This window comes from Phalacrocorax aristotelis, chromosome 9 (assembly GCF_949628215.1).
Source record: "Phalacrocorax aristotelis chromosome 9, bGulAri2.1, whole genome shotgun sequence".
Lineage (NCBI taxonomy): Eukaryota > Metazoa > Chordata > Aves > Suliformes > Phalacrocoracidae > Phalacrocorax > Phalacrocorax aristotelis.
The window spans coordinates 34,240,237-34,265,140 of record NC_134284.1 but is presented as its reverse complement, the minus strand read 5'-3'; the positions used below and the strand labels follow the sequence as shown (position 1 = coordinate 34,265,140).

The 24,904-nt window shown below is 54.8% G+C and overlaps 1 protein-coding gene across 5 annotated transcripts in view; it reads left to right on the top strand.

Moving 5' to 3' along the window:
* The window catches only part of SAMD4A (sterile alpha motif domain containing 4A), a 103,631-nt gene extending 83,140 nt beyond the window's left edge, over positions 1-20,491 (top strand). For 2 of the 5 annotated variants that reach the window (XM_075104307.1, XM_075104305.1), the window contains 9 exons: positions 4,622-4,731; positions 5,384-5,470; positions 8,031-8,325; positions 9,800-9,885; positions 12,125-12,243; positions 15,719-15,920; positions 16,215-16,341; positions 18,110-18,193; positions 20,267-20,491. In XM_075104307.1, the coding sequence (XP_074960408.1) occupies positions 4,622-4,731; positions 5,384-5,470; positions 8,031-8,325; positions 9,800-9,885; positions 12,125-12,243; positions 15,719-15,920; positions 16,215-16,341; positions 18,110-18,193; positions 20,267-20,295 (1,139 nt within the window). In that variant the 3' untranslated portion in view covers positions 20,296-20,491. Of the gene's footprint in view, positions 1-4,621; positions 4,732-5,383; positions 5,471-8,030; positions 8,326-9,799; positions 9,886-12,124; positions 12,244-15,718; positions 15,921-16,214; positions 16,342-18,109; positions 19,358-20,266 lie in introns of those variants that run through there. The other 3 variants (XM_075104306.1, XM_075104304.1, XR_012662392.1) reach the window with 2 other exon arrangements.
* The last annotated feature ends 4,413 nt before the right edge of the window (positions 20,492-24,904 follow it).

Here is a 24,904-nt window from a genome sequence, read left to right as displayed (position 1 = left end):
GTGCACGAAGTAAATGCATGAAAGAACCTCTGAGATAGATGCTCGGGCTCAGCCCTCTCCCTGGCTGGACTTTGCACCATAGCGTTGCTCTCGGGTGGGGGCGATGGGCTGTAGATGTGAAGGGAGAGTTATATGAGCGCGACGGCCTCGCAGAGCCAGGCTTTACTTCTCAGTGGCTTCGCTTGCTGACGAACACCTAACCAGGTAGCACAGCCAGGGAGTGTTTCATCTCCAGCAGTGCTGCAGGCTCTGCGTACCTGCGGCTCCTGCTGCCTGCACAACCTCGCTGCGGACCGGCAGGCAGGCTCGGAGGGATCACTGTGAGCATGTTGAAGACTAAGCTGCAATCAACATGAAGGGTCCCCAAGGCTTTCCATGCCAGATCCTGCAGTCTGTCAGATCAATAGACCCTTTTTGGGAGCTGGTGGTGCAGAGGCGTCTATCTAATATTGTATTTATCCAGGTTTCTGCTGATGGGACTGGGGAGGAGAGCATGGGGAGCTTGGGTCCCTGTGACCCACAGCTGCAGCTCTGGGACCTGTGTGGATAGAAATATTCCAGTGTGATGCAATCGATCTGTATGGCCAAATCTGCAATACCCAAAGGCGCTATTGCCCAGGCTATCCATGAGCAATAATCAGTTAAAGAAACTCCGGATATTAATACAGCCTGTTGCTGCTGCACGCAGCCCTCGCCAGAGAGTTAGCTACCCTTCCTCGGGCCATCCCTTCCCGGGCATCCTCCTTCTCTCGAGGAAGGTTTGCAAACATCTAAACCTGATTCCCCCCATTGCTGAGTCAGCCAGTTGGCTTTTGTCCCGCTGTCCGGGGACGTGCAAAACAGATGTCTGCAGCCTCTGGTGTCTATGGCTGCCGTGTCCTCCCCCCTCCGCTGTATTTTCTTCAGACTGAACCAACCCAGTTTCTTCCCAGATGGTGTTTTCTAAACTTGAGGTTGTTCTTGCTTCTCTCCACTGGGTTTTTTCCAGAAAGTCCATATTTTATTGAAGGTGCGTTGCCCAAAACTGGGCTCGGGAGCAGAGCAGAGACTTGCTTGCCGTACAGACAGCGTTCCTGTGGCTGTATAGCTCATTGGCCTCAAATAACACACCACCGCAGGCTGCGTATGACCCCTTGTAGCCCCACAGCTTTCCTCCAAAAAAAAGTACTGCCCGTTCCCTGCCCTTGGTTTGTGCCGGTTCTTGTTCCTACAGAAACGCACAACTTTGTGCATTTTTATTGGGTTGCATCTTATTTCATCCAGACCGGTTGCTCGGTTTGCCAAGTCCCTTCTCTGAATTGCAGCCACGTCTCCCCGAGCGCCTGCAGGCTCTTGCGGCTTGGTGTCACCCACACCTCCAGTTGGCTTGTTCCTTCTTTAACACCCTCCACAGCATCCAGGAGGGTAGTGGGGAAACCAGACCCACGAGAGGCCCCTGTCCACCATGGCTTAGCAGTTCATCTCCCCTAATGTCACCTATTTCTCTCCATCTATCCTTGTGCTGAAGGAAAAGCACCCTTTGGCTTTTTCCCAGCCCCTGGTTTCTCCAGGGGAGATGTGGACACTTTGTTCCTTGCGGAGCCCATACATCTGTCTGTCTGTCCCTTCCCGGGGCACAGCTTGGGGTGCAATGGGAGGAGGGTTTGGGTAGAGCTGGGGGTTTCTGCTGTGAGTACGTCCATGGCTCAGCATGGTGTGCCATAAGGGCACTTCCAAAGATGTCCTGAGTATATATTGGCCTGTTTGTGTGTATATATATGGCAGGATGAATTGTTTTCCTTCTAAATTTCCATGCCAGCAGCCAGATACACATGTGCCGGCTGCACTCCAGCGTTTAATGCATATAGGGGACAGTGTATGTGAGCAGCATGGAAGTCCTCATTTTGCTGCTTGCATGAGACACAGCATTTCTGACAGCTGTGCCATGACTTGGCAATTAGCTCCCGGTAATTGGTGATTAAAGAGTAGCTCCTTGGGCAGGCGGCTCATTGCTCCGTGGGGAACATGAGGAAGTTTGACTTTCCAAAGGACCATGAAATCACCTTAGATGACCTTGCACCTCCTGGGTGCTACTTCCCCATGGGAAGGGGGAAAGCCCCACCACCATCCCTCTGTGTGCTGGGGTGGTTCCTTCTCCCCAGCCCACTCCTGGGATTGCCATCCCCGCTGGCAAGGGGGCTCTGGGATCGTCTTAGCTCCCCAAAATTAGGAGGGGGTCCAGGGAGGCTGATGCAAAGGGAAAGAAGAGCTGCTTCTGCACTCTGACCATCTGCAAAGGTTGGAGATGGGGTTTCACAGGGTTTAATGTCTATATGAAGTTACACCTGTCTTCTGAAAGTATCTCTGTGGGCTTTGCCATCGGCACGGACATGTGCCAAAGGCAGACATCCCCAGGGAACAGGTCAACTTCTAATGTGTCATCACTAAAATGGTGTGGTTTTCTATTAAAATTAAGTTGAGATTCAAGCCTGCCAGTCCCACGCTGGAAACAGGGGGCTTTCTGCTAATAGCTTTTAATTTTTTTAAACAGAAGATCAGTTTAAGAGGCCTCTGGTAGCAGGTTTTAGGACTGTTGCATGTCAGGACTTTTTGAGAAAGGCAAAGTTCAGCCTGTCTGTGGACAGTAAGTGCTTTGCCCTCATGTTTGGTGTGGGGTTGACCTCCTTCTGTGCAGCATTTGAGGAATTTCATCAAAATGCAAATCCCGATGTGTGTCAGAGAATGGAGAGTGAGAGCAAAACGCAGCATTTTGGGGCCATTTGCATTCTCTGCTTGGATGTGAGTGGCGTTTGGGGTCAGCCTGGGCAGTGGGCAGCAGGAGACTCCTGGCAGATGTAAGAATTGCCTTAGGGGACCAAACCAACAGTCCATCTGGTCCTGTCCCCTCCAGTGATGAGGTGTTGGCTTGGGAAGAGGTCTGTGACGATCCTTGACTTGCATCTGGCACTAGGCACTGTGGGGCTTTCTGGACAGAGACCACCCATACTGTGGGATGTCCCAGCAGTGGGACTGTCCTCCTTGCATTGTCTCATCCCTTTCCGAAGCAAGTCTAGCCTCACACTTTGCAGTCAGGTCAGCTTAGAAGACCTTGGAGGATGGCTACATTAATGAAGGTTTTTGGACGTGACCATGAAGGTTGTCCTCATGCTGGCCTTGGGGGTGGTGAGCAGAGCACCAGCACCCACAGCAGCCCTCGCCTGGCAGCAGAAGCACATAGTGGCTAGAAATCCCTCCCAAAAACGTTGCAAGCCTCCATTCCTCCTCCCCTCTCTGTGGGAACGTTGGAGGAGCCCCATCGGCGCAGCCCTGCCACTGGCCATCGCTCCTTCCCCTCGGGCTCTCCTGTGCCATCAGCCCCTGCCCACCGTGGGACGTGGGGTTCACCACCCTCTCAACGCATACCCCTCACATTGACTTAGGAATGATCAAAGAGAGGGGAGATGTTGCTGTTAATTTGTATTTAGCCCCAAAAGAGACACTTCCCGAGCCTCCGCCTGCTCTCTCCATTCAAGGTGTGGGGTTTCGTGCTGTTTCAGGCTGAAACACTGGTTTTTCACTGGTACATCACCCAGTGTGGGTTGAGGCAGGGCTCCCGGGTGTCTCACTCGTGGGGAAGGGGACAAGGACTAATGGGTGAGGGTGTTGCTGGGAGCGGAGCCTGTGAGCTCAGCAAGCTAAAGCAGAGCTGTTGTAGGTGCTAAATAAAGCAGGTCCCAATTTGGCACAGAGTTTGAAGCCTTTAGGACACAAAGCAAAAAGGTCATCACGGGCACGGTGGTGTGCTGCAGCACAGGTCTCTGCAGGCCCCCCACCCCTTATGGGGTGTCACCGTGGGCCCCCCAAACCTGGAAAACCCTGAGTAGCTGCTGAGCAGACTGGAGTGAGGGGGGCTTCTCTGTGGAGGACACCCCATCATGGGGTCCAGCGGGGTTTTGCATGTTGCAGAGGAAGGATCCCCCTCCCAGGTCCTTCCCTGTGAGGAGGATAAAAGTATTTTTGGGTACCCAGCCAGGCACAGATGCTACACTGCAGATAATGAGTGGGAAGGAAGAAGTCATTTCAGTCGGTGCATTTTAAGGTCCCAAGTCACCCTTCTGAAATGGGTTGTGGGACCATCTTCGATGGCACGTCATTTTTCCATGCTCAGAAAAAAAAAGTCTCTTTATTTCTCTTAAGCGGACATTTAAATTTTCAGCACATACCATCTTCCTTCATGCCATAAATCAGTGTCTACCATCTGCAAAACAGCCATTTGCTCATCCTAAGCTCGACCACACTGTTAGCTTCAGCGATTCCCACGTTCTCGGGAAAAGGGCAGCGAGGAGCTTGCCGGTGCAGTGGCGCAACGCCGGCTCCTTGTGGCTAATTCCCAGCGGCTCAGCCGCAGAAACCCAGCCTCTGAGGACGTGCCCTCATCGCGGGGCTGGTTCCTCCTACCGTCCACATCCACAGCACTATGTCCTCCAAAAGGTCCGCGAAGTTCAGTAAGGCGTCTGAAGCACCGGTGGGATGGTGGATGGCACCTAACCAGCTCCTTGTGTTGCTGTTGATGCTGTCGCGCGTGATTAAGCGGTGTTGTGAGCTCAACAGGAGCTCTCATCTCCTTACCTTTGTGCTGCAGATGTCCCAGCCTGGCTGAAGAGCCTCCGGCTGCACAAGTACGCCGCCCTCTTCTCGCAGATGACGTACGAGGAGATGATGGCCCTCACCGAATGCCAGCTCGAGGCACAAGTACGTCCCACGTCAGTCGTGAAGGGATCAGCCGTGGTCCCGGTTCTTGTGCGGTCGGTAGATGAGACGCCTCCAACACCTCATTTTGTGTCTTCACGTGGAAGGCGTTTTGCCCACAGGTGGTTGGAAAGCAAGCAGAGAAAGGAGAATTGGTTCTTGGGGGTGAAATAAACCACACTGAACTTGAAAACAGCCTTGCCCCAGACTTCTTACTGGAGTCCCAGCATGAAAGTCCCATCACTAGGAGCTGCGCTTGGGCTTTTGTCCGGTTGGGATTAAGTTTAGGAGTTTCAGGGACACAGTCTGCAGTACCCAACTCCTTTAAAGTCAGTGGGGTTTTGGTGGTGAATTGCCTTGTTAACCTTTGAAAATGTCCCCGCTTTCAGGTTTACGTATGCATTAACCTCGGAGTGACGAGGGCCGGTCGGCACCTTTGCTTTCACTGTTTGTGATGTACCAGGGAGGGACAGACTAGCTGGAAATCTCTATCTTCAGCAAGTCTCTAAGTGATTTTCTATGTCCCCTGGTAATGCCTGCGCTCAGAAATGTGATTAATTTATAGCAGCACTTTTCGTTTAGGGGAGGAAGGATTTGGGCTGACCGGGCTGTCCTGTGGAAATGTTAATGCCACATTTTGTGCTGGTTTTTGCAGAACGTTACCAAAGGTGCAAGACACAAAATAGTCATCAGTATCCAAAAGCTAAAAGAAAGACAAAACCTGCTCAAATCTTTAGAAAGGGTAAGTAATGGCAACTGCTTTTGTATTTCCTCTTTTTCAAGAAGCCAGGAATTAAGTCTGGGGTGAAGAACTCTTCAGTTACTCTTCAGTTGTTGGCATCTTTTGCAGAGAAATCTGTTTCTGGCTTCACCGCATCCAAACGGTGTCTCAAACAGTTCTGTACCAGATGCAGGTTTTATTTGGGGCTGTCTTTTGCAGAGTGGGTCCTAATCCGTCTCCGGCACTCAAGCAGCTGGGATGGATATAACCTGCAGCACTGGTACAAGCCCTGCCCAGCCTCAGGGTGCTCAGAAACACCTGAGCTCCAGGTGATGGAGGGCACCACCCCAGCGACACTGATGGGAAGGTGGTCACCCATCCGCTGAACCGTGGTGCAGGACCAGCTCTAGCTGCACCGGCTGGGCAGAGCCTTTAGCCCCTGGTTATCCCTCGGCCACTCGATTAACTCTCCCATCTCGACGCCTCCATGCACAGCAGTCCTCACAGGGACCTCTGAGCCCTGCCCCACCTCTCTGTCCCCAAAAAGAGGTAGGATTCCCCGGTGTCTGTCAGGTCAAGGCCCACCGTGCTTTTGTGGCACATCGTATGGGCAAGCTGTTCCCAGATAAAAAGCCCAGACACCCACGTCAGTGCCTGAACAACAGCTTGAATTTCCAAGGAGAACAAATAGAAACTTCTTTGTCCCTTCAACAAAAGCTTAAATTCTGCAGCAGTGGCTGTCAGAGAAGCACCAGCAGCGCAGACTGGCTGGGAGCAGCTTACCCAACCTCTCGCTATTTATTATCGCAATACTATATTATATTTAATTGCACCGTCTTCAAACAGCAACTTGCAGAGCCTCCCACTAGGGGCTTTTAAATACTTATGTGGTGTGTTGCTATTTATTGGTGTTTTCGTTAGCTCACTGCTTCACTATTTATTTATAATATGGGATTGTACTCAGAGTATGGCAGGAGCTAATAAAGCCGTATTTACCTCCGTATATTAATAATAACTATTAAATCCAAGAGACAGCCCGCTGGATTGAGCTTGCTTTGGTGATACGTTTTCCAGGCAATTGCACAGCCTCTTCCCCCGCTTCTCCGCCTGGGTTTTGAAATATGGTATTGATTGACTGGCGCGGCGCAGGAGCTTAAGCCCAGTTCAGCTGACACAACCAGCCATGCATGCTGTAAAATACAGGAGATAAGTGGCAGGGACTGCTTTTGAGCCCTCACAGGGTGGGTTTGGGCTGTGGGGCTGTGACCGTGTCCCACTTTGCTGCGGCTCAGAGCTGCCTGTGAGCTGCTTTACTTGGGAGGAGACGTCTCTGGTTTTCCAGGCTTCCCATCCAATTTCTTTTTGCTAAACAAGAGCATGTGTGGGACTTGATTTTTCTGGGCAGTGTCTCGCTGCTAAAGATTGCTGCTTTCTTGGAAAGAGCTGCTCCACCCCTCTCCACCAGTTAGCAGAATAGGATTATTTCCCCCCAAAACAGTGCCCAGCAGACTGATGCCAGGTCTTCAAGAGACGTGGAGCTGAGACATCTGAGAGCAAGCTGGGGTGCAGCAGGAATTAGGGTGAACAACCATTTCAGGGCTTCGGCTGGCTCGCATGCAGCCTGTGTGGCCACTTTATGTCTCTTCCCTAGGCGCAGCCAGGACTCGCTCCAAAAGCTGCCTCTTTCCAAGCGGTGTCCCACGAGCCAGACCCTGTAGGAGCTTGCGATGAGCTGTTCTGGTCCAGGCTATGTTAAAAACAGAATGCAGTTATTTCCCATCAGTGAGATGAAGATCTGACCGTAGAGAGGGAGTTCTTGATCCCCACTGTAACCAAGAGCAAAGCTGGGGGTGTACCCAAATTCTCTCCCTCCTGGGTGGACCTCCCCCAGGGTCTCCATGCTCCATGTTTTTGCTATAGGGATATAAGTTCACCTGCAGCCTCGTGGTCTCCCCTTCTGCTGCAGGATGAGCCCCTGCATCCCAGCGTGGTCCTAGACTTTATGACGGTCATTGCAGGGCATAAGGATGCTATCACAGGATCTTTGGGGCAGAGCAGTTAATGGAGAGCCAGGCCTGAAGGCAGTGCTGGAAACTGGAGACAAACCCACATTAAAAAATACAATTCAGATTAAATAGGGCTGAAAGGTCACCATTGTGGGATTGCTGGGGAAGAAGCAAGATACCCACTGGTCTGGGCATTGACATCTCACAGGCTCAGCCACTCTCATGGGGTTTGCATCTTCCTGGTGGAAATCCGGAAACGACGAAGCTGGATTGTTGCTGGATTTGGGTCCCAGTGGTTGACGGGGCACGTTTGTCTCAGGGGATTCAGGTCTGAGCACATCCCTGGATAATCAGGCACAGTCCCTGCAGCAGCTCCCCACTCCCCTGATCTAAGCAACAGACTCGGTGAGTGAAACGCGGCTGTTGAATATGGGCTGCAGCAGGATCCTGGGGCAGGAGTGAGGCCATCGGCTTTGCTGGGGATTTTCTCGGGGTAACAGTAGGGGTCTGGTTCGCAGCTGAGGTCATGGTGTCCCTGCAGAGACAAAGCCTCTTCTCTCTCCTTGAATCCGCAGGACATCCTGGAAGGTGGCAACTTGCGTGTCCCGCTGCAGGAACTACACCAAATGATTCTCACCCCCATCAAAGCCTACTCTTCCCAAAACTCGAGTACGGAGGAGCACGGCCGGGACGTGGACTCGCATCACCCTTCCTCCCTGATCAGCTCAGACAGCCAAGGCTCTGACTGCAAGGACTCTGCCGCGGGGGGGATGCAGCAGCACCATTTGCCGGGATGCGAGGGGGAGTCAGGGGGGGCCCCTTTGCCCGAAGGCGACCTGCCCGGACAGTTCACCAGAGTGATGGGGAAAGGTGAGTGGCTGTCACTTGTTATTGGCATCCTCGCTAGGGAGAGCTGCTTCGGGGCAGGGTGCCTGCGGTGGCGGTGCTGGCAGCAGCCTTCCCCCGAGCTCCTGCAAGCCGCAGTCCTGGGGGCGATGATTTTTTTGAGGCTCCATCATGCTGTGGTAAGAGGTAGGAGTGTGGGTGGGGAGGAGGGCAGTGATTTTTGGGAGAAGCAGCAATGAGATGGGCTGCCCACCCCAGGTCAGAGGTGGATAGCATCCTCTCCCCGCCCCAGGTCAGGGGCAGATAGCATCCTTTCCCTTCCCATTCACAGCCTGGGGGGCATCCCGCCGGTCCAGAGGTGTTTTCAGCAGCATGCCTTGGACTTGCTCTGCTTGCTCGGGGGTAGCAGTGGTTCAGGGGCTGGGCGTGACCCATCTTGAGTGCAAATCAGCTGGGTTCAAGCCCCTTTTTAAGCCCCAACTTAGATGCAGGACATCCAAAATACTCAGGTGCCATTCCATGCCTGATGTGGGACGCATGACTTTGCATGAGGATTAACATACTGCGAGGTGCACAGGAGCGATGTGGGGCAGGGACCGACCTCCTGTGCCATATGCAGGGCTCTTGGAGCAAATTTGTATGAGCTTGGATGTGTCCTAACCCCCGTCAGCGGCACCTGAGGTGTCGGTGCTGGCTGCATAATCTCGCTAGGGAAGAGGGGAGGGGAACCTTACCCACAGGCTCGCACAGGAGACCAGGAACGGAAGGAAACCCATTGGGATGCCACAAAGAAATATCAGCCCTGTCCCTATTTCAGACCTTTTTTGCAAACAATAGATGAGATCTTTTCTATATAAAAACTTGGTGCAAAATTTCTCACCAGCTAATTGACTGCATGCACAGACAAATGTGGGTTTCTGGCCCCATTTTAAACCCGCTGATGAATTCAGCCCATGACAAATGCCTGCGTCACGCACAAAGCTGTACATATGGCACAAGGCTTGCCAGGACAAGGTGTCCTCCTGGACCGCAAGGGATCCCTGCCCGGGGGTTATAACAGGAGAGACTCATTTATCCATGAGCTTATTTTCACTTGCCTTTACGGCATTAATTCCAGAAGAGGTTAAAATCCATCGAGAAAGGTGGGAATCCGTTTGCAGTGGGGACAGAGTTTAGCCACGGGAGCAGCAGCTCTCCCAGCACTGGCTCTTGCCTAGGAATAGGGTGTAATCCTGTGCCCCTAATTTGCTCAGGTCTAATTTTGGTGACTCCAATGGTGTCACTCTGGATTTACACCAATGTAACAGAGAACAAAATCTGCCCCTAAATATAGGACGACACGGCAGGAATTGGGGAAGGGTGTTTTTCTTGCTCATGAGAAGACTCACCCGTGGGACAAGGGAAACGGGATGTCCAAGGTGTTCATGGACCCCCCTGGACCTCATCTCAGTGTCCCCATGCCCATTTCTCTTCTCTTCTCTTCTCTCTTTTTTTCCAGTATGCACACAACTTTTAGTTTCCCGGCCCGACGAAGAGAATATAAGTTCCTATTTACAGCTCATAGACAAATGTCTAATCCATGAGGTGAGTCGTGACAGATCAGCTCAAACTGTTGTTCTCATCACTTAGAAACTGTTTCCAAAGTGTCTGTTTATGTAAACCTTTTGGTTTCTAACACAAATATTTTTTGGGGGTATTAATAGTAATTCTGACAGAACAGGGCTGGAGCGGGCGGTGGCTCCAACGTGGTGCATGGAAATGTTGCTTCCCCCCACGCTTGCTTAATTGCCAAGACCTGGAGCTGGGAAATTCATCTGGCTCGTGACAGTCTGATCAGCAGCTGGATGAAAGCAAAAATCCTGGGATAAACGTGCAGACAGACCCGGCGATCCCTTGGCTGCCTCCTGTTTCGCAGCATGTGGTCTTGGGATTTTGCAACGGGGGCATCTGTTTCTGCTCCCAGCAGAGCTGCCTTTGCCAGGTGATGGCTTGGGATGGCCAAGGCTGTGCCGCAGGGCTCCGGCATGCTCCTGCTCGTGGCAGGGAGGGACGGCCGGCGACCCCGGTGTCCAGCAGCGTTTCATACCCATGCCGGCTGCACCTGGAAGACAAGCTGCTTCTCATCACCTGCCCATATGGCAGCGGTCGGGGGAACATTGCACACCCTCTCATAGGAGCTGCAGGCTTTAAGCGTTTCTCAGTTATTTGTTTATAAAAAAACATGCTGTCAAAGCACAGAAGAATCTCCTCTGGAGAGGGCTGGTGGCTGCAAACCCCAAAATGTGCTGCATGCCACGTGGAAGAGGAGAGGCGGCTCACAGCCCCTTGCCTCGCAGCTGAAGCCAGTGTCCGAGCCACGCTTGAGCAAAGGTTTGATCCACGCATCTCTGCAGGGCCGAGCACGGGGGATCTTGAATTGGGATGAAATAGTTGGATACTGGGCAAAATGTGAGTGCTTCAACATATTTTTTGGACTGTGCTCCCAGACACCTCTGTTGATCACAGTGGGGATTTCAGTGCATTTTGCTGGCAGCGCCTGCGGTGTCAGCTGACATTTGGCCCCATGAAATATGGGGTGGTGGCACCCGCTGTTTGGGTTTGCTGCAAAACAGGTTTAGAGCCATAGGTATGGTCTTCTTGGTGCTTTACACAGACACGGGCAGTGGCAAATAGCTGCTGGGGCTGGAGGGGAGAGCATGTCTGCTCCCAGTTGATCCCCTCTCAGTGAGCATCAGAGCCTGGAAATGGTGCCTGGACTTTCTGGATGGCTGAGCAGGGCATTGCTGGTGGAGCAGAGGCGTGAAGAGAGGCACGAGGATGGTGGCAGCAGATGCCCAAGGCTGGAGAGCAAAGCCAGGAAGACACAGAGCTGCAGAGGGGCTCATTTTCCAGGAGCGCCTGGGACAGACGTGGTGACGCAGTGTCACCCCACCGCTACCAGCCGGTGTCCCAGGACCACCGTCTGTGTCGGCTCCAGCGTAATCAGCGCCAGGAGAGAGCATCTGCTCTGGAGAGTGGTTTGGAGCAATCAAGTCAGGTGCTAATTAGCCTCCAAATTGTCCTCCAGAGACCTCTGCTCCTCTCCGCCGGCAGCACGGAGACCTCGGGTGTCTAAAGTTAGCTGTGGTGGGCACATGGATGTCCCCGTAACCCACACCGCCTGCCTGGACGTCTGGGGCATTTCGGGAGGTCTGTCCCCTGCGTGGGTGACCTTCGCAGGGAGCCCGAGCGGGTGGCGGGGCTCACCCCGGGTGACCTCCCGCAGAGGCTGTCGGCGCCAGGAACAGAGCTGAACTCTGCCCAGCCCTGAGAAGGAGAGTAGGATGCAGGATGCCACGAGCATCTCTGCTTTCCAAAGCCCAGCTTTTTCCCACCCTGGCAGTGTTCTCTAGAGCCACGTCCAGGTGACAAGTGTCACCACCCGGCGGGGACCCTGCGGGGAGCTGCGCTCACACCCCGGCAGCAAGCGGGCAGCTGGGTGCCTGTGCTGCAGCACGAGCAGTGGGTCTGGGGGCTAGGAGGAAGCTTTGGGGAAGCCCTGCTCTGCCCAGGGGGGTTGGCAGCCTCGGGGATAGAGACTGGCCATCACTCTGGGACACAGAGGATGCTGCTGGAGCATTTTCTCTACCAGAGGTGAGTAAATCCTCGAGAGAAACCAGGGTTTCCCTCTGGACTTGCTCATGGGGCTCAGCTCACGCCACTGCCTGCTCCAGCTGCTTTTCCTTACACACACACCCGCACATGCATCCCTGCTCGCTTTGTCCAGGAAAATACTCACGTTTCCTATTTTTCTTCTTTGTTTTTTTTTTTTTGGGGGGGACAGGCGTTTACAGAGATCCAGAAGAAGCGGCTGCTGTCATGGAAACAGCAGGTGCAGAAACTCTTTCGGTCTTTCCCTCGGAAATCCCTCCTGGAGCTGTCAGGCTATCGGCAGCAGAGGAGGTATGCTGGCTTTTGGGGAGGGATGGATGCGGCAGCTGGGGGAGCCTGGCCAGAGCATCTCGAGAGGAACCGATGTCTCCCAGCAGGGAGGGATGGATCCTGCCAGGTTCAGAGCCGCATTTCAGGAGGGAGGAGGGTTGGAAAAGCTTCGGCAATAAAACGCCAGGCGTTGGCTGGGAAGGGAAAGCAGCAGTTAGTTTGCTTGCCTGTGTGGTCGGCGTCTACCCCACCGATTCCCACCACGTCTCTCTGGCTCTGAACTCGGCGCTTCCCAGGTGTGCAGCGTATCCCCGGCACTGGGCAGCCTCTGCTGCTGCCCCTTGCATGTTACATCAGTGCTGGAGTTTCACCAAAAAGCCATCAACTGGCAAAAAAAGGCTTGAAGCCCGCAGACGGTGCAGAGCCGGGGGGGCTGCGGTCAGAAAGCTGGGTAGGGCTGTGTTGTGAACACCTTGTTTGCTCGCTTCCAAGGTGGTGCTGGATTTTGGGTGATCCTAGAAAGCGTTGGGGTTACAGCAAGAAGAGATATTTTTAGATCAGTTTTAACAATAACATCAGCCTTTTGTTTCATTCTGCTAAGTCTATTTTATTGCAATCTTGTGCAAGTTCTCTTTTTTTTCTCAAAAACAAAGTGTTTTGGAGATAAGTGGGAGCATTGGGACAGCCACGCTGTGAGTTCAGAAGGAATGAGTGCAGAACCAGAGTGTTCCCCAGCGGAATGAAATGATGTATTTTAGAATGGAAAAAACCAAGCAGCTTCAATGCTCGCAGCAGGATCAGAAGCAGAATAGACAAGAGCAAAGGTTTTTGATGGACCCATTTGGTCTGGGCCGTCACTGGCACAGCAGTTTAGCTGCACACCCAGGCTGACCCCCGGCACGAGGTGGGGCTGCCAGCTCGAAACGGCTGCTCAGGATGGTCTCCAGTTTCCTCGCTGCTTTTGGGTGGTTTGCATTGCGCGTTTCCTCTGCTCCTGGGAAGCTGTGGGTGAGGAAGGAGCATGTGGCCAGTCCTGCTTTTCTCATGGGGATTTAATGGCAAGAACGTTTTTTGGACGGGGTTTAAAGGAACCCTGTCGTACTCCTGCCTAGTAAATTCATCCGGTTTGGGGATCCCAGTGTGCTCAAGTCGTCTGAAGCATGTTTGCAGCCACCCGCACAAGCAGGAGAGATGAGGGCTGGGAGGAAGATGAGCTGAAACATCTGCAAGGGTGATTAAGTGCTGGAGAAAGGCAGGGGGGAATGGGGAAGTGCAAAAGCAACTGCAGCTGTGGGTTTGCAGAGTGCTCCTCTCCTTGGCTGTGCTTAAACCCAGTAATGGCGTTGCAGTCCTGCTGCCCAGCTAATTGGGCAGAGACACCAAGCCAATGTTGCAGGGTGAGGAGACCTGCGCTGCCTGTGTTTCCAAGGATTATCTGATGATTTTTGTGTCCTTCCTCTGGTTTTAAATGCAAAAATCCACATGGGGAGGGATGCCGGCGTGTCTGATCCCCCCCTCCAAGGAGTAAAGATGGTTTCGTGTCCAGAGATCAGCATCTCAGGATATTTGGGCTGCATGGTCTTGGGTCCAGATGGTTTTGCTCTGACCACAGGGAGCTGGATGAAGGTTTGCAGTGCAGAGACGGGAGCGGGTGCAGAATCAGTCCCACCTCTGCAAGAATGTGCTTTTTGCTCAGCCCCTCCCTAGGAAATCTTGGACTTGTTAGGTCATTTTAACCAAGTTTTCCAGAACTTGGGAAGTCTCAGAGAGGACCTTGTTCATAAAAGTAAGCCTCCTGGGAGGGAAAAGGTCCAGTCCTTCAAGTGTTCCCAGTAAAGAAAACCCAACAGCATAAGCTAAACCTTTATCAGACACTAGAGAATCCACACACAAGAGATCTCTTTTGTACAGCTCAAAGCCACGAAGAGTTTTAAGTCAAAACTCAAGAAACCAGGCGCTGCTAGCTCCAGTGCCTGGGGAATTACCCGCGTTATTTTAGCTTGCATTTAAGAACAGGTCCATATTGCGGGAGTAAAATAAACTTAAAAAAGAAAAATAACAAAACGGAAGCTGAGACCTGCAGAAGCGGGGGAGGGCGACTGGCAGACGGGGAGAAGAAAGGCTGCTGCTGTTGCGTGTCCAAACCTCCTCCTTCTTGCTGCACGTGGGGGATGGAGGGCCACCCTCAGCGGGGTGGGAGGGTCGGGGCAGGGGCAGAGCTTGCAGCGAACCTGTGGCCGTGGGATGGGCGCGGAGTGACGAGCATCAGTTCGGGGCGCGGGGTGACGAGCGTCGGTTCGGGGCGCGGGGTGACGAGCGTCGGTTCGGGGCGCGGGGTGGCGAGCGTCGGTTCGTGGCGCGGGGTGACGAGCGTCGGTTCGGGGCGCGGGGTGACGAGCATCAGTTCGGGGCGCGGGGTGACGAGCGTCGGTTCGGGGCGCGGGGTGGCGAGCGTCGGTTCGGGGCGCGGGGTGACGAGCGTCGGTTCGGGGCGCGGGGTGACGAGCATCAGTTCATGGCGCAGGGTGACGAGCGTCGGTTCGGGGCGCGGGGTGACGAGCATCAGTTCGGGGCGCGGGGTGACGAGCGTCGGTTCGGGGCGCGGGGTGACGAGCGTCGGTTCGGGGCGCGGGGTGACGAGCATCAGTTCGGGGCGCGGGGTGACGAGCGTCGGTTCGGGGCGCGGGGTGACGAGCGTCGGTTCGGGGCGCGGGGTGGCGAGCGTCGGTTCGTGGCGCGGGGTGGCGAGCGTCGGTTCGGGGCGCGGGGTGACGAGCGTCGGTTCGGGGCGCGGGGTGACGAGCGTCGGTTCGGGGCGCGGGGTGGCGAGCGTCGGTTCGGGGCGCGGGGTGGCGAGCGTCAGTTCGGGGCGCGGGGTGGCGAGCGTCGGTTCGGGGCGCGGGGTGACGAGCGTCGGTTCGGGGCGCGGGGTGACGAGCATCAGTTCGGGGCGCGGGGTGGCGAGCGTCGGTTCGGGGCGCGGGGTGACGAGCGTCGGTTCGGGGCGCGGGGTGACGAGCGTCGGTTCGGGGCGCGGGGTGACGAGCATCAGTTCATGGCGCGGGGTGACGAGCGTCGGTTCGGGGCGCGGGGTGACGAGCATCAGTTCGGGGCGCGGGGTGACGAGCGTCGGTTCGGGGCGCGGGGTGGCGAGCGTCGGTTCGGGGCGCGGGGTGACGAGCGTCGGTTCGGGGCGCGGGGTGACGAGCATCAGTTCATGGCGCGGGGTGACGAGCGTCGGTTCGGGGCGCGGGGTGACGAGCATCAGTTCGGGGCGCGGGGTGACGAGCGTCGGTTCGGGGCGCGGGGTGACGAGCGTCGGTTCGGGGCGCGGGGTGACGAGCATCCATCCGGCGCTTCGCAACGACGCAGGGGCGCCCTCGGGACGTTTGGCTGTTGGTCTGAGCGCACCAAACCAGCCGCTCACCCCTGCATCTGCAGCACCGTCCCCTTGAAGGGGCCATTTTCTCACCCTTGGTGCTTTTTCTCTCCGCAGCCGAGGCTTTGGCCAGTCGAACTCCTTACCGACAGCCGGATCTGCAGGGGCAGGACTGGGCCGGCGAAACCCCCGCCAGTTCCAGATCCCCTCCCGCAACCTCCCCACTGCCCGGCTGGGGCTGCTGGGCCCCAGTGGGCTGCTGGGCACCCCCCAGCGCAGCCCCGCCGCCAGCCCCGCCATCCTCAAGCAAGGCAGACAGGTTGGTCACCATTCCCAGTGTCTCCAGCTTTTCCATCCCTTCCCTATAAGCTTCCTGTGCCTTTTCTCCTCTAACCTGCCTGGATCCCTTCTTTTTTTTTCCTTCTTTAGTTCAAGCCAAGCAAACCAGAGCAACTTATTCTCCTCCATGCAGCTGGGTGCAGAAAAGGGACTGGCAGGAGCGAGGCAAACCGGGAGGCGGAGAGGGGAGAGATGAGCTCAGGGGGGTTATAAATACATGGCACAGAGTCCTCCATTTTACATCCTGCACCCCTTTTTTGTTTGCTTCCCACAGAACCTCTGGTTTGCCAACCCCGGGGGCAGCAACAGCATGCCCAGCCGGAGCCACAGCTCGGTGCAAAGGACACGCTCGCTGCCGGTCCACACCTCCCCGCAGACCATGCTGATGTTTCAGCAGCCAGGTAGGAAGAAGGCATTTCCTTTTTCACTTACCCACAGCCTGGTGGGACGAGGAGAGGCTGCGGGAAAGGAGCCACAGCGGTGATCCTCGCCTTGTAGCCCCGCTCGCAGCGCCGGCTGTCGCAGCCCAAGCGGGGTATCTTTGACGCTAGATTACTGGGTTGATTCAAGCAGAGACATCACTGGAGGGATTTTGACCCTATATATAACATCTCGGCCCTATATATATACATGGGCTGGTGCCTTCGCTTGCTTCTGAGGGGCTTAGTGTCAGGTGGGGAAGATGGCAGCTCTTCCATCACCGTTTTTGCTCACGCATGGACACGGGCAGCTGGTGCGGAGGGACTGCCTTTGTGCACTCAAGGGAAATTCTTTTCACAATGCACTTGAAGGGAAGCGGTGCTGTGTCGGTGCTTCCTTCCTGAACACTGCAAAAATGGTCCTGTATATAGGAGCATCCTCTGATTCATGGGGGTTCCTGCTGAACCTGGACCCTGACCCTGGAGCATCCTTCCCGTTAGGACATTCATGCCTTTTTCTCTGTGTATCCCTTCATTAGCCGTTAAGTGTGTCTTTTCTTACCAACACACTTACCAGAACAATTTATACCTCAGGACAGGGAGTCATATCCCCGCCAGTAAAATAAACCTCATCTGTGAGCTTCTGCTATGGCTTCAGCGTGGCAGCTCCCCTCACATCACACGCCTGCGGTGTTTTAACTGCATAATTTAGGCGGCAAATGTCCTGTACAGCAAAAGCAGCGTCTGTTCTCGGGTATTGATTAAACACCAGGACAAGGGCACATTTCTGCAGGCACTGAAGGAGAATAAACAGTTTTCTTTTTGTGTGTTAGCCTGCGGTGAATGAGGGCGTAGGAGGCTCAGGGAGCCAAAGATGCGGACCGAATTGCAAGGAAAATAAGCAATAATGTGAGGCTGGGCTCCCGAAACACTTTTCGTCGGGCTGCGGGAACCTCAACCCTCCTGGACCTCGTCCCATGTTCCTGCAAGCTGGTGGCAAGCCGGAGACGCCAGCCATCAGCAGTAAAAGCTTACTTGCAAAGCTTTTTTCTGCAAAGGGGAGGGCATTTTTGTGCTGTATGGATCAGGCCAGGGCATTGCAGCACAGCAAACTTTGTCCCCCCCACTTTTTTTGTGCTCACCTCCCCAGAGATGGGGCAGCGGGGCCGTGGGCAACCGAGCAGCGGCCAAGCCAGCACAGAAAACCAGATGGCAGCTCTGCCGGCCTGTGCTGCCATCCCATGTCTGAGCGCTAACCCTGCCTGCACACTGCCTGCACGGGCAGCTCTCAGCCCTGCTGCTTCCCGGGGCTGCTTGAAGGTTTTGCACGTATCAAGGATTTTTGCTAGGTCTGAGCAAAGGGGAGAGCCTGGGGCTGCCTTCTCCCCAGGCAGCAGTCCCACTCTTACCCCAGCTCCCCTCCCAGCATCTCTAACCAGTGCCTGAACCCCTCATTTCCATCCACCTCCTGCTGCAATGCCACTGAATTTCCTGAGATTTACCCCTTACCGAACCGGGAGCGATGACTATTTTTGCAAGGGTCTCTTGCCAGAGGTGATTGCACCGGGAAGCGAAGCACTGCCAGAGCCGGCCATGCGGTCAGACCCCCCCTGGGGGCATCTTTTGGGTGGTTTTCTACCCCATGTGCACCCACTCCGGCAGTAGCAGAGCGGGCAGGGGGTGCAGAGCAGGCAGACAGGGTCCCCACCAGGTCCCCTGACCAAGGTCTCCTGTCCTTTTCTCCCTGCAGAGTTCCAGGTGCCGGTGACTGAACCTGACATCAACAACAGGCTGGAGTCCCTGTGCCTGAGCATGACGGAGCACGCACTCAGCGGTGAGCACTCCCTCCTCCTCGGGCTCTTCCAGCACGTCCACACCGCCTCCGCTGAGCCCCCCAGCACCTGCCCCTGCCCCACGCCCCCCAAAAGCTGGGACAGGCTGTGGCTGTGAGGGGATGGGATGGCGGCAAGGGCTGGATGCGGGGATGCTCCCGGGGATGCTCCCGATGGGGGTCGGACGGGGACATTGGCTTCTCTTGGCGAGGTAGCCGCGGCAGAGGGGTAAAACCAAACACAAGGATTACACCCAGCACTAGTGGAGTCCGTGCTTATTAGCCACTAGTTAGCTTGCTAATAATAATTAGTATTAGCTCACTGGTTTGTTGTTAGTTCTCGATAAAGCCCTTGCCACTGGAGCACTCGAACGGTTCACAGGCTTTGGAGCATTTTACCCTTCTGCCACCGGCGTCCCTCGTTTGGCCGGGGGGTGCAGGAGCCCCGAGGCCCGGGGCTAAAACCATGCCGCGGGCTGCAGGGCGCTGTGCCAGTGGCACTGGCGGCTCCTCGCCCAGGCCCGGGGCAGCTGCGGGGGCCAGCCCGGGTGGGCAGATAGCGGGCATGGGGAGGGAGGAGGACCAGGTGAAGAAATGGGCAGGGAAGGTGGAAAAGGCAGCAGCAGCATGATGGAGAGGCCGGCACAGCAAAAAGGTCCGGCACCAGAAGTGCCCAGTGCCCCTCACCGATGCACCGGACCCCCGAGCACGAATGATGACTCCCCGGCGATGGGACGAGCGCGGCCGCCTGCATTGCCCAGACCCTCCCAAATAACCAGCTCGGGTCTTGGCCCCGGCAATCCCCGGACTGCGTCGGACAGTTGAGGACGGGAGCCCTTGGGGAGGATGAATGCCACCGGGTTCCCACCACCAGCACGGCTCCCCGCAGCGACGCGACAGCCTGTCCCCTGGAGAGGGACGCGAGAGCAAGGACTGTAAGAGGCAGCAGGGCCCTGGAAGCACCATGGCAGCATCCTCAGCCGGGAAAACAAGGACACTTCTGTCACCCGAAGCGTTTCCCCGGCATGTGCCCAGGCGAGGCTTAGCTGTCTTGTTCCTCTGCAGGGTACTGTTCCTCCAAGTTATTTTTTCCAGGTCGCATACCCCGAGCCTCTCGAAACTGGTCGTGCTATAAATAGCTCTTAAAAAAATAAACCTTCGGGGGAGAAAAAAAAAAAGGTGTAACAAACCTGTTTGTTTTTAGTCTTAAGGAGGGAGGCGGCCACGATGCCCTGGGTAGTGTAACAGGGAGTGCTCTGTTTGGGGGCCGCCCCAGGAGCTGCCCCCCAGCCACACTCCATCCCGGGGATGGGGGTTTGGGATGAGGGACGGGGGGGTGATCGGGGCCACAGGAGGGCTGGAGGGTTGGAAATGCTGTTGGGTGTAGATTTCTGGCCCCGTAAGAGGTGCTGGTGCCCAGGGGGATGGAGGAGAGGGGGCTGCCGGCAGCAGAGTCATTTGTGTGGCTTTGGGCTGGGTTGTGGACCCCGAGCTCCTGGGCTCAGGGCTGTGGGTGCTGGGGACAGGGGGCTCTGGGGAGATGGAAACAACCCCTTGGGGGCGGTTCCTGATGTGGTCCTCTGATGAAGGAAAATTTTGCATCCTCTGCAGTGTGGGCATTGCAGGGCTGGGTTAGCTGCAGGGCAAGGCAGCCCCCCAGGAGCGGCTTCATCCCCGTCCACCCGCTCCTGGGCAGTGGGTCATGAACTTGTCCTGCTGTGGGGGCGGTCCCAGACTCACATTCACCTTGCGGCATCCGGGCTGCCGAGAAACCCCCTCTGCTCCCGGGGAAGGTGCTGTGGGGTTGTGGCAGAAGGCCTGGACCGGTGTTGCGACAGCGACTTGGAGGGGCTGCGGACAGAGCACACAGGCACCGGCAGAGTCCGGACACCCCAAAATCCTTTTGCAGACCCTTGGGGAGATGGGGAGGGTGTCTCCATGCTACCACCTTGCCACAGGGGTCGTGGGTTGGGGTGCTCTGGGGGGGTCCATGCCCTCCACCTCGGGGTGGGTTACCAGTGCAACGTGAGCGGCTGCTTGCCAGGGCTGCTTCTAACTCTCCCTTCCCGCTTGCAGATGGTGTTGACCGAACCTCCACAATCTAGAAGGCGTCGCGACGGGGACGCTGGCCGGGAGAACAACTGCTGCGGGTCCAGCGGCGAGGTCGGGGCTTGCAGGGAGCCTCAGCGATAGCTTGCATCCTTTCTCCTCTCTCTCCTCTCCTCTCTCTTTCTCTCTCTCTCCTGTTTTAATTTTGTGAATGTGTAGATTGTCCTTGTGAACATATCATTAGACTTGGAATTTGTGTTGTCATTTATTACATCCATGCTAAGGGGGGGAAAAAAAAGGTGAAAAATCGACGATGATGAAGAAGCATGGGGAGGGTTGGGGGGGATGCGGCAGGAGAGTGCTGACAACGGAGGGTTCACCGGAGCACCGCGGGCAAACCCTGTTTCTGGATGAGGATACGAATGAATCTTGAATATCACGCGGGTGTGTACGACCAAAAACCCTTTGGGGAGGAGTTGCCTGTCCCGCCCGGGGCTTGGGGGCCGGTGGTCCCGTCTCTTGAGTTTCGCTGCATTCAGGCATGGACTGGCCCGGCGAGCCCAGATTTAAAAAAAAAAAAAAAAAAATAACCCCAAAATTTCCTTTCAGTTCAGCCAAGAGCATCTGCAGTTTCGAGGCAGTGTTGTGCACAAAGCAGCGGAGGCGGAGGGTCGGCGGGCACCTACCGGGCGCGGGGTCACACACTCCCCCATCCCTGCTCCCCTGGCACGGATCAGGGTGCCGGGGCTCGGGGTGGGGGGGCATCTCGCCTAGCGGAGGGTCCTGGGGATGTCGGCAAAGGGGGGGGATTCTGGGTGAGTTTCCTTGTCTCTTGCCTTGCCTGCGTGGGTACTGGGAAGGTGCTGCATCCTGGCGTCACACATCTGCCCCCAGCCTGCCGAAATCCAGCCACGAGGGGCTTTTCCAGCCCCGAGGTGGCCGATGAGGGATGAAGGAGGCTTGGGACCGAGCGCGTGGTTTTTATTTAGCCAAATAAAAACCAAGCCCCAAAGGGCACCAAAATACAGCTCCACAGCCCCATTTTTCTTGGCATTAAACGTGTGCTGGGGAGGAGGTGTTGCTCAGCTGCCTCCTCATCCGCCACTGCATTGCTTCCTGTAACAGGGAGCTAAATTTGGTCCAAGGGAATTAAATAGATAAACCTGATATGGCGCTGCTCAAGCCCATGCTCAAAGCGAGGTCGGGGCCAGAACCGCCATCCGTGCCCGTGGTGATGCTCGGCACTGGCTTCGATCCTGCCGGGCCTGATGATGCTCTGAGTCCCCTGGTGGAATAATAATAAATTTAAAATTAAGTAATGAAGGGAGGTGACGGGCGGGTGCGGCAGCCACGGGGGTTGCAGCAATGTTCCCAAAATGGGCTCGGCCGTGAGCACCGACGGGCAGCAGCGAGTGCCGGGACCGGCCGGAGCAGGGCTGGGAGCTAAGGGGGACCCGGAGCTTCAGCTGGGCCGGCGGGGATGGGAGATGTGTGAATCCATTTCCATGCAGCATTTTTGAGTCTTTTTCTTTAAAAACAAGTGCCAAATGCAATGTTTTATGTTTGCTGTTCCTTGGTGTCCTGTTTCCCGGCAGGCATGAGATGGGGGTAGGGGGGTGTTGGGGGGGGGGGAGCGGAGAAGGGAAAACCCGAAAGCGAGGGAGGTTGGGAAGAGGTGTGAGGAGGTGAAGCGGGGGCCGGGGCGGGGGCCGAGCCGCAGGCGCCGGCTGGCGCTGGGGCCCTGGGTCACCCCACCGAGCACCCCCAGGTTGTATGAAACTGAGGTGTGAACACTACCGCCGTAGCAGGAGCCTTTCCCCAGGGAAGGCTCAAATGTATTTACGGAGCTGAAATTCTATTTATTCCTTCGCTGACTATAGAAACAGAGGTTATCTGATTGTTAAGAGATATTATTTTGGATATATAACCTATTAACTTGCTATGGCTGGTAACCATGATTATGTCTGTTATTAACGACCACCAAATAATTCAATTGTTTTTTTTCCTTTTGTTAAAAAAAAAAAAAAAAGCAGCTTATTTTCCATTGACAGTGTATAGGTTAATAATGACTTAGTTGTGTTTGCTGTTTCTTGGGGTTTTTTTAAGTAAAAAAAAAAAAAAAAAAAGTGGCTTCAGTTGCGTTCGGGAAGTCCTGCCTGGCTCTGGGGTGCCTGCGCTGAGTGCAGGCAGCAGAGCTCCAGTGAAAGAAATTTAAAAAAAACAAAAAGGCAAAAAAAAAAAAAAGCTTGAATCCTAAAAGGAAATAAAAATTATTTATAAAAAGAAAAAAGAAAAAAAAAACAGTTGCATGAGTGAGGCTGTGAAGTCAAATCTTTAGTAATAAAGCGGCAGTGCCTTTCTTTTTTGTATTCACCCATTCACCCCACGTGCAACTGTTTTGTACCACGCGCGCGTCGTGGCGAGGGCGATGTCGCCGCCGCGGGGGCCCTCGGCGTCGGGTGGGCATCTCCCCCCCTGCTCCCCCAGAGTCAGCCCCTGGCCCCCCCAGCACCCGCCGGGGACCTTTTACTGGTGCTGTTCCCCTGAGCCGTCCCCGGCTGCAGCGGGGGAGGCCGGCCAGCTCAGAGCCCAAGTGTCCTTGGGTCCGGCGGATGCTCCCCGCGGCTGCGACACCCAGGGGAAAAAGAAATAAAAACCCAACCTTTTCTTTCGAGGTGTCCTCCCCCTCCCCAGGGACAAGCCCTGCGCTCGGCTCGACTTGAGCTGGGCTTTGCCTTTGCTCGCTCAGCTCATTTAAAAAAAAAATCTTGGAGGGGGGGGGGTCAAGCCCGGCCAGCATCCAGCAGGAAAATCCAAAACTGTGATTTACACCCGCGAGCGGCGCGGATCAAAGCTCGAGTTTGGTCAGCACTTAGGGAAACTATTTCTGTTGTCACCTTTCTCCATGTCGGGGTGCAGCCGTGCCCCAGGTTTGGCTTTCTGAATGTGCCTGATGGAAAGTGGGTCCTGCAGACGTCTATAATTTGCACACAGCGACGATAACACTAAAGTTGATTTTATACGAGTCATCAGAGTTTGCAAAGTGAGTTTTATTTTTTGTATTCCTTTATCTTTACTTAAAGGTGAATGTGTATTCCTCTGGGAGGAATAGGAAGAAAAAAAAAAAAACCAGGAATGTTAATAATGTTAAACAAATACTTCCTCCCTTATTAATATATATAACCCTTATGTATTTATGCATATTGTAAGCTTACTTTAAAAAGCTTTGAACTCTCTTCTGTTGCATGCCGTTCCCGGGCAGCTTTTTATTGTACATGCATGCCTTTAGTCCTGGTTTTTCTGTACAAAGTTAGTGCACAAAGAACTATTTTTGCCTAGTTAATGTTGCCGAGCAATGCATATTTTTTAAACTTTTTTTTTTTTTTGTCATATATGGAAATAGCATGTTTGTTACATGTAAAAGCTTCCCGATATAAAGAAATACTAATGTTTGGAGATGCCGGTCTTTGCAAGTGTACAGTTTTCAAATGTTGTTCCCAGTGAAACACCCTTGTGATTTCAACTTGCTCCAATGTATTTATTACTCATTTCCTCCCATGTAACTAGGAATCATGGCTATATTTCATATCAACGTTATATTGAAAGTGAAGGGAGATGATTAATACAAGGTTTTGTAACACTGGGGTGTGGCGCCTCCTTATTTACGCTCTTTTTTGGCAGATGGCTTCATACTTTAAAAAAAAAATAGAATAAAATAAATGGCCAGCCCTGTGGGGTAAGAGAGGGGAGGAGGAGTTGCGTAGTCCTGCAGGGCGGTTTATCAGCTTTATATAAAATCCATGGCAGGGCTTACAAATCCCCGGCATTCCCCATGCAGCTGCTTCTCTGTCCCTTTGGGACGCCCACGCCCCAGGAGCTGTTCAGATACGGGCTTTTCTCTTGAAATCAGCGGGAATTGGGGCTGGAGCAGCTCAGAGGCTGCAGATGAGGCTGTGGAGGCACACAGAGGAGCCCGCTCAGCCGAGAGCCTCAGCGTGTGCACGGAGACATTTGGGTCGGGTTTTTAAGGCTGGACTGATTCTGGGCTAAAACCCTGCAAATTTCAGACCTGCCTTAGGCTGGAGTGGGCAGGGAAGGATGCTCTGAGCTAGCACTGCCGCTTGCCGTGGGCACTCGGCAGGATCATGGCTTCTGGACCAGGTTTTTCCATATTTTCTCAGCTTTGGACTGTGCACAGGCTGAGGGTGGCAGGACACCCCCCACCCCACCACCCAGATCACCCCCTCCCACCCCTCACTCAGCAGGGGCAGGGAGAGCAAGGTGCTCGGCGTGGGGTTGGTTACCTCCAGGTGTGGTGGCTGTACCTCTCTGGACAGCCTGGTGCAGGGTTAGTCCATGCTTTTGGTTACAAAATGGCTTTTTCTAACATTTAAATGGACTTTCCCATGTTTCGGCTTGTAGCCATTGCCTCTTGTAGCTCGTTTTTATCCCCCTTTGCATTGGATGCATCAGTAAGAAACCCCCTGAGCTGCCACTTCTCCCAGTTGACAAAGCCCCGCTCCTGCAGGCTCTTCTCAACTAGTCCAAGCTCTAAATCATCAGCTTAGCCATTCACTGCGCTCATATGTCCCTGTCCCTCCTGTACTGGGGAGCCCAGCACTGGCCCAGCACACCAGGTGTGTCTCAGGGCAGGCTCACCCTCCT